Raw genomic sequence first — 17,178 nt, 5'->3', positions numbered from 1 at the left:
ATGGTTGTGTGCCTTGTGAATATGCATGTATTTGGGGATTTTTCTGACCTTACTATATTTTGTCCTTGGAGTGTTTCTGATCTCTTAAACAGCAGGGAGTCATGCTATAAAAGGTAGTAGTAAGGAAAATGCAGTCTCTCTTAGGTTTTCTGTTCCTGCAAAATTGAGATAAAGAAGTGAGTTGCATAAACTTTAAGAAAGCTCATTTGACGTTTTTGATACTACAAAATAGTTCAGACTTTAGAACTGCAGACTTCTGTTGAGTGTCTTTTTGTTGTTCATATGAATTTAGTTAAAAGGCTGAAAACTCTAACTTTCATTTGTGTATATTATGTATTTTCTGTCTCTAACATAATTCTTGAAAGAAGATGTTTTAGATACCTTAAAGTAATGAAAATGTGTTTCTTAAGATTTGGGTAAAACTCAGCAGTGTTCAGTAATCTGTTTCATAGTGGAACTTGTTATAAAAACAGCACTTAGAGAGAAAAATTATCTACTTCTGTTAAATAATTTGAACAGTGGAGACCTACAGAGAGAGAGCAAGGGAGCTAGCTGTGTTGTTAAAAATTATGTAGGAATAGACACAGTTTAAAATCATATCACTTAACGGAATTTCTTAGATGGGTATGAAAGTAGTAATGGGAACAGTGAAGTGTCCATTTTAACAGGTACATACTGTAAAGAAAGGTGGGGAAAATGAGAAGGAAGATGGCACTTTTTAAGCCTCTGAAATATTCCTAAATTAAGCTCTGTCCAATTGTACTTCCTCTTTTCTCAGGAATTGATAAGTTCATACCTGAAAGCAATTTGACCTTTAGAAAGGAAAAACCCTGATGTACTCATTTCCCTTTAAGTTTCATATAGGAATGAGGCACAGCTATCTATCCAGCATACATGCAAGATTTGGAATATGTGCAGCAACAGTTTCTAATGGGTCCAGCTCTAATAACTAGGGACCTTTGTCCACAGGTGTATCTCTTTTTCACTTAAAATATAGTAAAACAAAATCTAATTAGTTGGCTGTGTCTTCTGGCTTTAAAAAGTTCACATAAAGTTTGTATTTCCTTAATTAAAAAAAAAAAACCTTTTTTGAAGGCTACATGAAAATATTGGTAGTCTGTTGCTTCTTGAACTTTCACTATATTCTAAAAATGAATATTATAATTGAATTTCTTTACAGTAGGGAAGTTGTACAAGTAACAGTTGGCATAATGCCTTTTTCACTTACCTTTTTAGTTTCAGTTCACATTAGATAGGAGAGAGGAGTTAATGTTCAGTAGTACTAAATTGGTAAAATATTTTTTAAAAGTGGTAAGCTTATCTTTGGAACGGAAGAATTAGGATCTGAAAGTAGCATTCAAAGCCCACCAGTCTTTGACTCAACCTTAGCTTTTTTGCTAAATTTTTTACTTCAATAAAAAGTTGAACAGATTTAAATCTGACAGGTTTTCTACTCCAATATCTTATTTTTAGATGAGCACTGAGACAGTATTAAGTGAATACAGAAGGATGCTGGGAGACATGTAGGGATTGTTAAAAGAAAATTAATAATTTCCACACCAATTGATTGAACCAAAATATATTTTAATAAAGAAAATAAGTGCTTATTTGGTTCAGCCATGAGGCAGAGCGAATGAGAAAGCTTGAGAAGCAGTATCACACAACTGCTGCTGCCTAATTGCAACTAAGCTTACATTTACCATGAGTGCTAGGCACTTTACATGCTTTTATTTTCATCTTCCTTCATATCCTAATAGCTGTAGTTACTAGAACTATTACTAGTCCTATTTTACAAATGAGGAAATGGAGGCTCAGAGAGAAGCGATTTACCCAAGGTGGCTTAGTTTGTAAGTGAAATTTTGCTGTAATAAGCATAGGAGAAAGAAACAGATTTCCCAATAGTTGCAATAATCAACTTTGCTTGGTTACGTCACGTTCTAAAGATGAATTGATTTTGTTGATGTAGAGGATAATAAGGACGTGAGGATCAGTATTTCATCATATGACCATAGGTAACTGTTGGGTTTTTTGATTCCCTCTCTTTTTAAAAACATAATTACTGGGGCAATCTTTGGATACTACTAGTTCTTTCTTCAGTAAGCAGTTTCATCATTTACATAACATGTTAAATATTTAGAGTGAATTTACTTATTACATAGTCTGAAAAGTGAAACTATCTTTGAGCAAACCTTTGAGTGTGGCAACATACAGGTGTATCTATCTATTGTAGTACTTATCTAAAACAAATCGCGTAGATTCTGAACTGTTTTCTGTAAAGTGTTTTGAAGTGCTGAAAATATTCTTGTGTTTGTGGGATTCTCTGAGAAGCAAGAGTTGAAATTTTTATCTCTGAAATTATCTGGCATCCCCTACCACTACCACCTCTTATTTCTGGTTGTTTTTAATCTATTAGAAGTTCAAATTAAACCCCTTTGGGGTGAGAAAAATAGAAAAGTAAATAGTTTAGTAGAACTTTGCATTTTGTTCTTTCTCACCCTCTGACCCCTGCTTTCTGTGGAGCATTACATGAAAATAGTTGGAATTGGACTTTGTTTTGGACTTTCTCACTGAGGCAAAGCCATCTCTTTTGTTCTATTCATTAAAGATACCTATGTAAGGTAATTCTATCACTTTCGAAATTGAACATCTAGACACTGCATTTGTTGAGAATATAGTCAGAAATTACTAAGGGGTACCTGGGTGGTGCATTCAGTTAAGCGTCTGACTCTTGGTTTTGGCTCAGGTTGTAATCTCAGGGTCATGAGATTGAGCAGTGCAGAGTCTGCTTAAGAATCTCTCACCATGGGGCGCCTGGATGGCTCAGTTGGTTAAGCAACTGCCTTCGGCTCAGGTCATGATCCTGGAGTCCCAGGATCGAGTCCCGCATCGGGCTCCCTGCTCGGCAAGGAGCCTGCTTCTCCCTCTGACCCTCCCCTCTCTCATGTGCTCTCTCTCTCTCTCATTCTCTCTCTCTCAGATAAATAAATAAATAAATCTTTTAAAAAAAAAGAAAAAAAAGAATCTCTCACCTTCTGTCTCTCCCCCACTGTACTCGTGGGTGCATGCTCTCTTTCTCTCTCTAAAAATAAATCTTTAAAAAGAAAAAGAGGGATGCCTGGGTGGCTCAGTCAGTTAAGCGGCTGCCTTCGGCTCAGGTCACAATCCCAGTGTCCTGGGATCGAGTCCTGCGTTGGGCTCCCTGCTCAGCGGGGAGTCTGCTTCTCCCTCTCTGCCTGCTGCTACCCCTGCTTTGTGCTCTCTCTTCTCTGACAAATAAATAAATAAAAATCTTTTTAAAAAAAAGAAAAAGGAATTACTTAATGTTACCTGTATATGCAGTTCTCTGTGCTTGAAAATCTGATCCCGTAGAATGGGAATTTTATTAATGTTCTCTCAAAAAATATATAATTTACCTAGGACTTTTCATTTTGTGGGATTAGCAGAAGACTATGTGGTAGTTATAGGTCTGGAAGTAAGCCTGTACACTTACACTTTATGAACTAATGTGGCAGTGTAAAATACAGTGTGAATGTGGAAACCACCTTTCTCTGATGCTTTTACATAATGGACAGCCAATCCGCCCACACACAACAGCTGTGGAAATAAAGTTGCACAATGAATTTGACAAAATAATTGTAGTATCAAGTAAAAAAAATTTGCTCAGGCATTAGATTCTCTTTTTAACAGATTCTAAATGTGTTAGGAAGTTTCAACCCTCACATAACTTTTAATGAATATTGATCAAGACACAAGAAATGGTAAAATCTAAAATTGTTGTGTTTAGGTTTAATCTTCATCTGTATACGCTGAGATAATGTTTCTGCTCTGGGTTGATGGGATTAAGTGAATTAACATAATTTAACTGTCTTTGATATATAGTAAGTGTTTGGCAAGTGTTTCCTTTCCTCTCAAATCCCCTTGATCCCTAAGAGAAGCCATTTTTGTGAGCTTCCAAAGTTGAGCAGAAATCATACAGGTTATTATTCATCTTTGTTTCCCTGTAACTAAGAATTAAACAGCAGTCACTGTTCCGAGCACACTTTACTGTGTCTCTTCAGTGCTTCTAATTTTAGTCTTGTTTTCTTATCTTGCATTCATTATTTAAAGGTTACATTTTTAATCACTCTGAACAAATTGAGAAAGAGATTTATCATGAACAAGTCACTTAATGTTGCCACTGGACAGTCTTCATTTACATTTGAGCTGCTTAGAGTGTATTCCATGAATCACCAGTGTAGGCATCTTCTGGGTCTGTATACGCTATTGAGCTGTTTATTGTATCTTTAGTTTCAGCAGTGGTTTTGCTAAAAGTATAGTGATTAAGAGTTCAGACTGATTGGGTGACAATGTTGCTTTTTACCTTGAGCAAGTTTTTAAATCTTCTGGACCTCATTTTTCTGATCTGTGTAGTAAGGACAGATCTGCCTCAGAGGGTTGCGAGGATTAAATTAAGTAGACTCAAGTACTCAGGGTACTTCCTAGCATGGAGCACTAAAAAGTGTTAACTGCTATTATTTTATTTTCTTGAAATAATTTATTTAATGTGGATTTTTTTTTTTTTTAAGAGAGATTTGAGAGAAGGAGAGCAGAGGGAGGGGCAGAGGGAGAGAGAGAGAGAGAGAATCAGCATGGAGCCTGTCACGGAACTCCATCTCACGACCCTGAGATCATGACCTGAGCCAAATCAAGAGTCAGATGCTTAACCACCCAGGTGCCCCTTAATGTGGATTTTAAACTTCAGTCATTTTCCCGTGCTTTCCTATGGATAATGTATTGGCTTCGGCGAATAACCTAGTTTGCTGTGATTAAAACCAGTATGCCTCTCTTAAAGTATACAAAGTATCCTCACTCAGCCAGTGTCAGAAGCCTCCTCTGCAAGATGCCAATGGGTTAGACCTTTCTTTTGCTCTTTAAATCCACCTTGTTTCACTTCCTGCCGCCACCATTCTAGTTCAGATCTTTATTGCTGGGTTAGATGACTACTACCATAATCTCACTATACCTACTGTTCACATATATTCTACATTCTGATGGCAGATTTCCTTATGAAAGTGAAGATTACACTACTATCTGCTCAGAAGTCTTTAGTGACTTTTCTACTGATTGAAAGATAAAAACAAACTCAAATGTTTGGTATTCAAGGTGCTGTATGCAACCTTGCGTATGCACCTGTTTATGTACCAAACCACTTCTCACTTGTACGGAGTCGCATTTCCCCTCACTTTACCCTCCACATTTCCCTTAGCCAGGAAGTACTTTCTCTACCAACAACATCCATTGAGATTCTGTTCTTTTGTAAGGCTTATCTCAATCACTTTGTTCTCTGAGAATTCTCTTTTGTGTCTCCTACCTGGGTGTGATCCCTCCCCCTTCCTCCCCAACTTTTCAACTCCTCCAGCATTTTAAAGTTGTGAGACTGGTTTCCAGAAGCTTTTTGTGGTATGCTCTACAGACTGAATTTTCATGTTTCACATATAGCATGGTTACCTACTTGAAAAATAGGTACAAGTGCTCAAAATTGTTTTCCATTATTTTCTTACTCTTATTTACAGTCATTGTATTTTATTACTTCTGTCGCCTAAGCCTTATTTAAAATTTCACTGGAATAACAAAAATACAGGAGAGTACTGGTAATCAAATTTATTTTAACTGTATTACATCTTCAGAATTTGTCCCCAAGTCAGTCTACCAAAATGGCATTCCAGAAAAATAGAGCATTTCCTCTAGTATTTTCCCTACTGTTGAAACTCTTTCTTCAGTTAATTGGAGTATTTAGTGTTCTCGGTCTTTCTCATTAAGAGAGCTTATTTTTACACATTAACTTACTTGACAAAGCTCTTTGTTAGTGATGGCTTTCTCGTGTTGATTTGTGAAAATCAAAAATGAGTATTTTCTTCATCTTTCATCCCTTGTTCTTTTAGCAAAAATATATTTGTGAGTTATGTCCTTTTTTGGTCGAGTTTAAATACTTTAACATTATAATTCATTTTATAGCCTTATAGACAGCTTTTTGTTGGACTCTGCTCCTCTCAATGTTACTATGTCCCCTACTGGAGACTTTCTAGCCACTTCCCATGTGGACCACCTTGGAATTTATCTTTGGTAAGTTATTGCATACATTTCTGTTCTGGGTAAGGAGGAGGACAATGATATTGTCAGAAAATTATAGTTGCTAACATTGCCATTTAGTTGTTTTTGTTTTGTTTTGTTTTTAAATTTATAAAATAGCAATTTCCCATAGTTAGTTAATTCACCATAAGTTTATGACTGATTCAGCATCTGCTTAATAATTTAGGTATCTTTGCTCAAGTGTGAAATTCTAAACCACATGACTGATTTTTATTTATCATATTTGGCTTTTTTTTTAATTAATTTATTTATTTTAGAGAGAATGCAAGCAGGGGGAGGAGTAGTGAGAGAATTCTCATGCCGACTGCCTGATGAGCACAGATCTGGATGCAGAGCTTAATCCCAGGAACCCCAAGATCATGACTTGAGTCAAAGTCAAAAGCTGGACGCTTAACCACCTGAGCTACCCAGGCGCCCCTATCATATTTGGCTTTTATTTGCAGAAAGGTTAACTGAATTGTGAAATGTTAGGGAAGAGGAGTCCCCACCTAGGCCCTGGCCTTCCTGCCACAGCTCCAGGACCACTTTATGCTTTTGGCCAACTTTTCAACTCAGCCTACTCTATCTACAAAATAAGCTATAAGTATGGGCAAAATGCTTTCTAAGATTCATTCTAGTTACATAACTCTTCATAACCACGTAAAGATCTTAATGGTGATGGTGATGAACATGTAAGAGTTCGAAATAAATGGTCCATCATCTTGGTCTAGAAAAATTTTACCTATTTTCTGAGTTCACATGTGTAATTCCTTTAACTCTTATTATTAAGGAGAAAAAAATTGATTCCTTTAAAATTTTATAATTAGATTTTTAGGATAGGAAAACAAATTAAATATATAATAGAAATAGACTCTGGCCACCTTAATATGCAAAATGGAGTATCTCGTGGAATTTAAGAAGCTTGAACAATCCAGACGAGAGAAGAATAGTAGAGTACCTGTGGAACCTCAGAAGGAGTATCATATAGTGCCACTATTACTATAACTCAGAACCAGATATTCCCAATTATTATTTTACATTCCTGATTTATAATATATGTGAAAGAGAATCTGATTAACCCACTTTGGGAGAGGTATCTACATCTTGTTGAGTCATCCAAGGCCATGGTACAGGATCAAGTAGCAGAAACATAACTACTTTAGAGGACCCTTCTAGAGAAGGGAAAGTCCATAACCTCAGCAACCCAAAGGATCTAATCAGCATATTCTCTCTCTGACTTAACTCTCTGAGTCCATCTTCCCTTCAGTTATGATTTCCCTAAATGGAGGTTACCATTTGTCAAAATGATATAAATATATGGAGGTTATGTTATCTTATAAAAGTATTATCCATGGGGCGCCTGGGTGGCTCAGTTGGTTAAGCGACTGCCTTCGGCTCAGGTCATGATCCTGGAGTCCCGGGATCGAGTCCCGCATCGGGCTCCCTGCTCAGCGGGGAGCCTGCTTCTCCCTCTGACCCTCCTCCCTCTCATGCTCTCTGTCTCTCATTCTCTCTCTCTCAAATAAATAAATAAAATCTTTAAAAAAAAAAAAAAAGTATTATCCACTACTGATCTCTCAAATGAATACTTTTTTGTATTACATTAAAAATAAAGACTCCATTTATAATGTTTATGCACAACTTCCTTGTGATGACACCTGACATGAATCAAGGCATTTTCAAATTAATACTGTCTTTGAGATTTTTTTTTAACTTTTATAAGTGACTGAAATCTGAAGCCAAGTGCAAGATAGTAGTGATTATTACCAGTAATTGTTTCTCTGAAAAAAATCTGTTTTTATAAGTTTTAAAATATTGTTTGTATGTTTACTTCTCAGGTCCAATATTTCCCTGTATTCAGTTGTTTCACTACGGCCACTTCCCACAGATTATATTCCTTCAGTAGTGATGCTTCCTGGTACTTGTCAAACCCAAGGTAAGCATAAAATAGTAGTTTTGAAGTATAATATCATAAAGCTAACATGAGGGATATTACTACTGAAAGCAAAGTTTAATGCATTCAATCAAAGTATTTTTCTAACTGATAGGAAATATTTTGAATGACTTCATGAATTAATGCAAAAATATAATTGATATTGTATTGATAAGGAATTAAATAGTATACCAGTGGAGAAATGTTTTGGGTCTGGTGATGGGAGTTGTAGACAATATGAGAAGATGAGGAAATAAAGTCAATAGAATTTATAATACTCAGTGGACATGTTATAAAATACTAATGGATTTGGAATAAAGTAAGTTCCTTTTTATATGATAAAAATATCATTCTGCATTAATATGTTTTACCTGAAAATTTTTTGTTTTAAGATGTGGAATTATCAGAAGAAACCATAGAACCAAGTGATGAAATGATAGAGTATGATTCCCCAGAACAGTTGAATGAGCAATTGGTGACTCTATCACTCCTCCCTGAATCACGGTGGAAAAACCTTCTTAATCTTGATGTTATTAAGGTAATGCTGTAGTCACTTAATATTAGTCCCTAAAGACACATTCCAGAAGAATTTTCTTTAGTAGAGGTAGCTTCCTCTACTTGGAGGGTTTCAGAAGGAACAGTTGATGCCAAGGGAGGAGAAAATACCAATTAGTTGAAGGCTGTTTGATCCAGTGTGATTATCACAATATTCTTTATAGAAATTGACTTTGAGAGCACTGAGCAGTACAGCCTGCAACTACAGAACCATTAAAAATTGGATGTTTTAAATCTAACCTAATAAACTTTTTTTAACTTACAAAATGAGGGAAAAAAAATTGCTGCCATGATGTTTGATATTTCTATTGGTAGGCATTTGGGGACCAGAAGACTTTTCTCTGGTCTTTTAATTAAGCTTCAGCTACCCTTTACCATTCCATACCTTACTCTTGTCAACTCCAAGAAGATTTTTATCGCTTGCTGTGCTGAGTCCAGGCACATAAATTAATATGAACTAAGTACTAGGTAATGTCCCAAGGACAACAGCAGCGGAAAAAAAAAACTAGCTCCTTTGTCCTTGAGGAATTTACAATTTTACATGAAAAATGGATAATTATGGCATAAATTAGTGTTTTTCAAAGCATATTTTATGACCCCCATTTGTGAGTACAAAAGTAATTGAAAGGAATAGAGTAGAAAACTTCAAAGATTATCCTCTGATAATAAGGGTAAGTGTTGTTTTATGAAACTTGATTGGTTAGATATATGTATATTCACATTCACTAAAGGTTATTTGCGTACTAAGTCACATTCTAGGCCAGGCATAAAATGTGTAAGAATTGACATAAATAACTATGACAAGATGTGGTGTTTTTGTAACTGATTCCTTAGCACCAGAAAAGATATGTGTGTCTTGGGTAAGGAAAGAGTTTTCACATGTTAATTTTCTTCTCAAAAGTTAAATATGCTTCTTTTTACTTGCTCATTTTTTGAGAGATTAGACGTTAGCTTTAATGTATGTTGTGTAGGAACACAGTTGTGAAATCTCTCTATCACGTTGTCCAGTATGTCAGCTATAAAGGCAATACTTTATGGGATAGCTTTAAAAGCAATGCATTAAAAAGGCCAAATAGATCAGTGTGAAGGGAGCAGTCAGAATAATGCCCAATTAATTGAGCTAAGGTTTTGGACTGCTCTATTCCTTGCTTAGTTACAGTTTTCTCCTGCATGAAAACTTATTTAGAAACCTGAGTGAATGATCTTTATGGAAGAAATATGCCAACATCTCCAATATTTTTATTTCTTACTTAAAGAAGTTAGAATTTCTATATTTGTCCTGTGGATAACTTTTCTCCTTTTGGTTTTCCTTGTGTAATAGATTAGACCATTTCCAGAGCCCTGTGGAGCACCTGCAAAAAGCCTTTTGTTCTTATCTACAACTCAGTGACTCTCTCCCTTCTAACTCAAGAACAGTGAGTTAGAAGGGTAACTGTGACTCTTACTGCAGTCCACCCTTCCCCAAGAAGGGCAGTGCTTACGCTGCAGTTGGCAGTACCTTGTCCTGCTTTCATGTACTAACTTTCTTTTTTGCTGTGCCTCCACAAGGCCACAAGTATCCTTGGTTTTCTTTCAAAAAACGAATCTCTCTTGTAGGATAGCTCCTAAAGAATGGAAGAGGAATAGTGTAAGGTAAAATTGTAAGACTCCTTTATTAGGCAGTTTACCATAGAAAGGCTCTTTCATCAGATGCTCCTGAGGTAGTGATGTGTAGCGTGTGGTCACCAAAACTAAATTCTGTCAGTAGGAATTCCAATGGAGGTTTTCCTGATAGAATTTTACTAACCCTTGAAATATTTTATAAATGAGCAATAGTGTTCTCTTGCTCTTTAAAGACAAAAAGTACTAAGGAAAAATCAATAGAAATTCCAACGAAATAGAAGAATCAGGGCTATTCTTCACAAGAAAATTTCACCAAATTATTTCTAATGGCAAAGTCTACCTCTGGCTCCAAATTTTTTTGGAGGAAAAAAAAATGTAAGAAACTGTTGAGCATTTATATAAGTTTTGTTTTCTAGCCCATTTTGCGAAAAAGGTTGTAAAGTTCAAAATTACTTGCTACTTCTTTACCTAAATATTATGTAAATCATGTTTGAGGAAAATGACAGCTCTTAGAGCTTCTCCTGAACCCTTGTCATTTTTATTCTACCTTATTAGCAAGCGTACTGGAGGTTTGCCTTGAGAAGCCCAGTTTAAAGATACCTGTAATATTCGTCAGTTGGCATTTTATTTTGGCATTCAAATTTGAGAGTTTTGTTCCTTTTTACTTTTTGCACTTTGTTTTAAAATTGATTTGGAATTAAATATTAGAAACTATTGGCAAGGTAATTACTCATTAGTCTTTTTCCCTTTCTCATTTTCTCTTAATCAGAAAAAGAATAAACCAAAGGAACCACCCAAAGTACCCAAATCAGCACCATTTTTTATTCCAACGGTTCCTGGCCTTGTACCCAGATATGCTGCACCTGAGCAAAATAATGATCCCCATCAGGTAAAAATCAAATTGGAGCATTCTAAGTATATAGGGTGTGTTTTGTGTTCTGCATTTGTAGTTCTTTGTCAAGACCTAGTTTTACAGATACAGAGTAAATTAATGACAGCTCTTAATTATAAGCTATGATTTTTTTGTTACACTTGTATTCTTAGAATAATGTATATTTGTTTTTGTTTAAGTCTAAAGTGGTAAATCTTGGAATTTTGGCTCAAAAATCAGATTTCTGCTTGAAACTTGAAGAAGGACTGGTAAATAATAAGTGTAAGTTAAATTATAAAATCTTTTACCAAGTATCATCAATATATTGTACTTTATATGAAGATAAATTGAACGAAATATTAGCAGATTTTTCAGTAGCTGAAAGAAGATAGAAAACTTTTAGGATTAAATTTTGATTTTAATGTGAAATAATTTTAGCTTTTGTATTATGTTAAACGAGTGACACTAAACTTGGATGAGTATTAATATTATAATAACCTTTTGAGAACATTTCACATTTTCTATATGGAAAATTAGTGTGTGTCCTGCCCCCCCCATCCCTTTCTTTTGTTTTTATTTACATATACAGTTTATAATAGAGCAGAGACTTTTGTCTTTGGTGATTTTTAGATATTCCCAAGTTACCCATTAAGCAATTTTAAAATGTATTTATTGTTAATAGATTAAAATTTTGAAAGCTACAGTCTACAGCTAATAATGATAAACAATAAGAGCTAAAAGCAATTAATAAAATCACAGTCACTCTCCTGTTTGATTTATCCTCTTGTTTTTTGGATCCAAATGCTTTTGTTTTTATACTGCCATCACTTGAGTCCACCTTGGCAAAAGTCAAATAATGGTACTGACGGGCCATTGTAGATGACTAAAGAATAGCAAGATCATAAAGGAGTAACTTGTTATATTTCTGGAGGGACAAAGAAGAAAAGCACTCTTATTTGGTATAGACTAAAGGACAAAGAATAAAATTTATTAGAGTTTTGTCATTGGTGTTATTTCTTTTCTAAAAGCTAAAAGCATAGTCATTACCACTGTAATATCAAATACTTGTTATAGAATAGCTGTAATTGTATAGAATATGTATTCGTAGGATGCATATAAAACAAAAATGCTTATTTCTAGAGAAAAGGAGTAAATTTGGGATGGGTAAGAATAAGGTGGAATCTTTCCCCTTCTTATATGTTTCTGTATTGTTAGTGTTTCTTAATAATCATATGGTAGTTTAAAAATTTTTATAATAAAAAGGAAAGGAAAATAAATTCCTCCACCTCATCCTGTTCTCAATGCAACTACTCTTAATAATTTATGTACCTTACAGCCTTCTTATATTTGGATTTGTTCTGATTGATGTAAGACCATCTTGAAGTGTCTGTCACTAGGCATTAGATTTTAACAGCTTGAGCAGCAGGGAAAAAAAAACTTAAATGCAAAAATTTTAGTGCTCTTAGTACTTTTTATTGTATTGCTGTCATAATTTGTACTGATTGTTACTTAATTTGGGGTTCATTTTACTACTTAACAGGAAAAAATAAAGCCACAGGAAGAATTTCCTGTGTAATTTAAATGTATGTTGCTTGGGTATGAAATGAAACTATAGTTTCCTAAGTGAAGTGATTGTAGGTAATGACTGGGTTCTTCTTAAAACTTAATGCAGATGAAGCTGCTCTTAACCTTCTGAAAGAATTAGGCCCATCAGGAATTGAAACAGAGCTGCAAAGCCTGTCTCCTGATTGTGGTGGATCTGTAGAAGTTATGCAGAGCTTCTTAAAAATGATCGAGATGATGTTGGACAGGAAGCGTGATTTTGAGTTAGCCCAGGCATATCTTGCATTGTTTCTAAAGGTAAGTCTAATGTAAGATGATACTTCTCAGCTTGCCTTCCCCTAGGGTAGTGTTGTCTGATAGAATTTTTGCAAAGATGGCAGTGTTCTATCTGCACGGTCTAATGTGGCAGCCACTTGACACATTTGGCTACTGAGCACTGAGAAATGTGGCTAATGTGATTGAGAAACTGGATTTCTTATTTTACAGAAATTTAATTAATTTAAATTTAAATAGCCTTCTTTACCTAGTGATTATTGTATTGGACAGTTGAACACTACAGCTTTGTAGTCTTTTCCTTTACTCAGCACAATTTTGACTCATCCCCCTGACTTTTCTGCATCATCCATTTGATTCAGTATACTAAACTATTAACTTTTTTAAGTCATTATATTTTGGCAGTGATCATGAAGAGAAACTTAGGTTTCATGTTTATTTTTTGCTTTTGTTTTTTTCTGCTGCTGGAATCAAAATACTTCTATTCTGGCTGAAGGTGTTTCTAGTGATTTAGCAAGAACAGTTCTTTTTATGACTAACATAATGGAGAATTCATGTTTATTTCAGTATTATATTATATTGAAGGAAGTAGATGATGCTGACTTTAGTGTTAACAGATAGGATACTTCCTCTAGCCCATTAATATATACAATGAGTTTTTACTTGATCTAATTATTTAAAATTATTTTATAAGTAGATATTTAGATGGTAGCATGTAGGATGAAAAAAATAGAAATGCTACAAATTTTTTCTGTATCCTTTCCCAAATTTACCAACTATAGTTCCTGAATATAAATTTACTTTAATCCTAGGAGTTAAAGCAGAGAGCCATCAGTCATTCATTACCAGTGGGTTCCAGTGAAAGGAGAAACCTAAAGCACAGAAATATGGAGTTAGTGTTAGAACTAGGACCTTGTTTCGAGACTTGTATCAGGGATATCCTGAGGTGGAGGAGAGTGATGACAACTTCAGTTCTACTAAGGGAGAGACAGACAGTACCATAAAGGAACTCATAAGAAAGTTTGATAGAGAAGAGGGAAATGGGAACTGGTAATAAACCAGCATCTAAGGAAAAAATATTCAGAATAGTATCTTATGATGTTCCTTGGTAAGGTTGAATCTAGAATAAACAAAATTTTAATTTTCTTAAATATTATAATTTTTTCTTTTCAGTTACACCTTAAAATGCTTCCTTCAGAGCCAGTACTTCTAGAAGAAATGACGAAGTTGTCATCACAGGTGGAAGAAAACTGGATCCATTTACAGTCACTCTTCAATCAAAGCATATGTATTTTAAATTATATAAAAAGTGCTTTGTTATAAAAATAAATTTAAGTGACTAAAGACTTTTATATTAAATGGGTTCAGTTTAACTCATACCTTGTTTTCCAAGTTTCACTGTGAAAAGAAAATAAATGCCAGCGCTACTAATTAGTAGTCATACTTCACTTTAAATGCTAAATATTTTCTTGAAATAAAATTATACCTGCTTTTTGTTTTAAAGATTTATAGAATCTACTCAAATGACTTATTTTCTGAGTCTCTTCACATCAGTTACTTGTATATGATTGAACTGTTGTCATCAGCTCCTATTTTTTGAATACCTGTAAACGTAAGAGATGTTAGGTGTTTCATGTAAAATATTGCTGAATTGAAGACAAAACTGATGTGTGATAGAGTTATAAAAGTGCCTTCATGATATGAAGTAAAAAGGTATGTTTCCTTCCTTGGTGGCCTCTGATGAAAACATGGATCATTGACTCTTAGAGCTTAGATCATTGACTCAGACATTAGTGCAGCCCTCTTGTAATGCAGAAGAGGAAGTTGCTAAGGTCATTTTGGGATCTCAGTGACAGATTAGGTTTATAACACCACCCTAGTGTTCTCTCCATTGGAGCCTTTCTAAAGGAACTTGTTCTTTTATAAGGAAGGTGAGAGGCACTTTCACAAGCCAAATTGCTATAGAAGACAGTTGAGTAGGTACCTAGGATAGGGGAGGGAAATTCCAAATTCCACTGAAGATATCCTTCAAAGTGTTTCTTCCTTACTGATGACCTTTTTATTTGGAAGAAACTACTGCCTATAAACTTTTCTCTCCTAACCACTGTGAAACCAGATAGCTCTGGCAGTTTCTCTTATTGTTTTCATGATTTGGGACTTCAGCAATACATGAATTAAAAGTAAGCAATTCCGCTACCTGGAAAAGTGCTGGGAGGTCATCATGGAAGCTACTTTGCCTCCTGTTTGTGTCCTCTTTCCTTGCTACTAAAAAAAGTCTTTCAAGGGTGTAGCTAAGGTCACAAATGAGTGAATGAACTTCCAGTCTTTGTATCCGTTAACTGAAGAACCCTCAATATGAGAGGTCGATAGAGGACTTTATGGTGGGATTACTGCTATCTCAGATGCAAATACCTTCCTAAGTAGGAGCAGAAAAAAGGGGATAATTGTCACTTACGTGATAGGTCTTTAGGATACAATGTGATATGACTGCTTTGGTGTTCTCTTTACTCTGTAGAGGTGTGAAAAACCGTATTGGTACAGGCAATTTATTTAATAATTGGAAGCCATATTGATAATGGGTGTGGTAATATTTGTAGAGTTTAATCTACGTTAAAAAAAATTCTAAGAGCACAGTCCTCTAAAAACAATTTTTAGTTTATACATTCAAAAGTAGTGTTATTCATAAAATGTAGCTGGTTGTGTATGAATGCCAATATCATTCTCATTAGAATTAAGGTTTTACAGAATAATCTCCAGAAAGAACAGTTGTCAGATAACTTTAAATAAGCATTTTTGTTTAGTGGTGTAAGGTAGAATTAGTAAACTACTAAAGAAATAGCCAATCTGGTTTTGTCTTCTTTTAGAAGTGTGTATAAATTTAACTATTGACTGAAATGCTAATGACTTTAAGTCTAACTTTAAAAATTGTATTCCCCTCTGCCCCAAATACTACATTCTAAAGATATGGCAAAATTTCAGTATCTAATCATGTACCATGTGAATGTTAATAAATAACTAAACAAAATAATAAGAGCTCTAAACTGATGCTGTATTGTTTTTATAAATCTTGAATTTTCCTCTCTCAAATGAGAATATAGGAGTTGAATGTACTGTTTCTATTGGAGATACCTGTATAGTATTCGCATCATTTTGGCAGGTAATTTTCCAGAGCCTCTCCTGTATGTTTACATCACAGAAGGAAGAAAAAAAGAAATACAAAGAATAATTTTGTGTGTATGTTTTTCTTAAAATGTATCATTTTCTGCATACTGCTTTTTCTTTACATTTGAAATTACAAATTTAGTATATGACTACATTTTACTTGTAAAAACATCAGAGATAAACCTATTTTTGGCAATCACCTTCAATCCTAATACCCTCCCTATAAGTACCAATTGTTAACTTTCTACCTAGACCTTTGTCCATGAATATGTATACATACTATTATTTTTTTTTTTAAAGATTTTATTTATTTATTCATGAGAGACAGAGACAGAGAGAGAGAGGCAGAGGGAGAAGCAGGCTCCCAAGGAGCAGGAAGCCCGATGCGGGACTCGATCCCAGGACCCTGAGATCATGACCTGAGCCGAAGGCAGTCGCTTAACCAACTGAGCCACCCAGGCGCCCTATATATACATATTATATATAAGCACAGGAAATAAAATGTATAGTTCTAATTTTTACATAAATGTATGCATATCATTCCTCAACTTTTCTACTTGGCTTATTTCAGTATAATTACACCTAATCTCTTTACTTTTGTAAAAAACAAAACAAATCATTCCATAATCTAAACATTTACTGTAAAATGGACTCTTAAGGGAGTTTCCTTTTTTCCCCCAATTACAAACAATGCTGAAAAAATATCATCCTGTATGACTCTTTATGTGCATATAAGGACTTCTCTGTTGTATATACTTAGGTTTTGAATTGTTGGACCAGAGTTAGGCAGTTTTAAAAAGATAGTTCAGTTGGCTTCCAAAATGGCTATTATCAACTTACAGTTTCTCAGTGATGAATGAGTACCCATTCCCCATAACATTAAGGACATTTGATACTAGATTTTTTAATGAATGAAAAAATGTTATTTTGTTTTAATTAAAAACTCTGGCACTAGTAACAATGGGCATCTTTTCATATGTTTATTTTAGACCGTTTTTATATTTGTGTGAATTGCCTTTTCCCAATGGCTCATTTTTCTGTTGAATGATTTGTCTATTTCATTTTTGTTAGGAGTTTTTCATATAGATATTAATCTTCTATGTCTGTTACC

The 17,178-nt window shown here is 34.6% G+C and overlaps 1 protein-coding gene across 1 annotated transcript in view; it reads left to right on the top strand.

Moving 5' to 3' along the window:
- The window catches only part of WDR36 (WD repeat domain 36), a 40,555-nt gene extending 24,609 nt beyond the window's left edge, over positions 1 to 15,946 (top strand). The window contains exons 18-24 of the mRNA XM_035012292.1: positions 5,995 to 6,102; positions 7,947 to 8,044; positions 8,434 to 8,579; positions 10,968 to 11,087; positions 11,270 to 11,351; positions 12,742 to 12,929; positions 14,079 to 15,946. Coding sequence (XP_034868183.1) covers positions 5,995 to 6,102; positions 7,947 to 8,044; positions 8,434 to 8,579; positions 10,968 to 11,087; positions 11,270 to 11,351; positions 12,742 to 12,929; positions 14,079 to 14,228 — 892 coding nt within the window. The 3' untranslated portion in view covers positions 14,229 to 15,946. The remainder of the gene's footprint in view (positions 1 to 5,994; positions 6,103 to 7,946; positions 8,045 to 8,433; positions 8,580 to 10,967; positions 11,088 to 11,269; positions 11,352 to 12,741; positions 12,930 to 14,078) is intronic.
- The last annotated feature ends 1,232 nt before the right edge of the window (positions 15,947 to 17,178 follow it).

This window comes from Mirounga leonina, unplaced genomic scaffold (genome assembly GCF_011800145.1).
Source record: "Mirounga leonina isolate KUSES-001 unplaced genomic scaffold, KU_Mleo_1.0 Mir_104, whole genome shotgun sequence".
Taxonomy (NCBI): domain Eukaryota; kingdom Metazoa; phylum Chordata; class Mammalia; order Carnivora; family Phocidae; genus Mirounga; species Mirounga leonina.
Note: the sequence above shows the minus strand (reverse complement) of the source record. Positions and strands in the feature narration are given on the sequence as shown.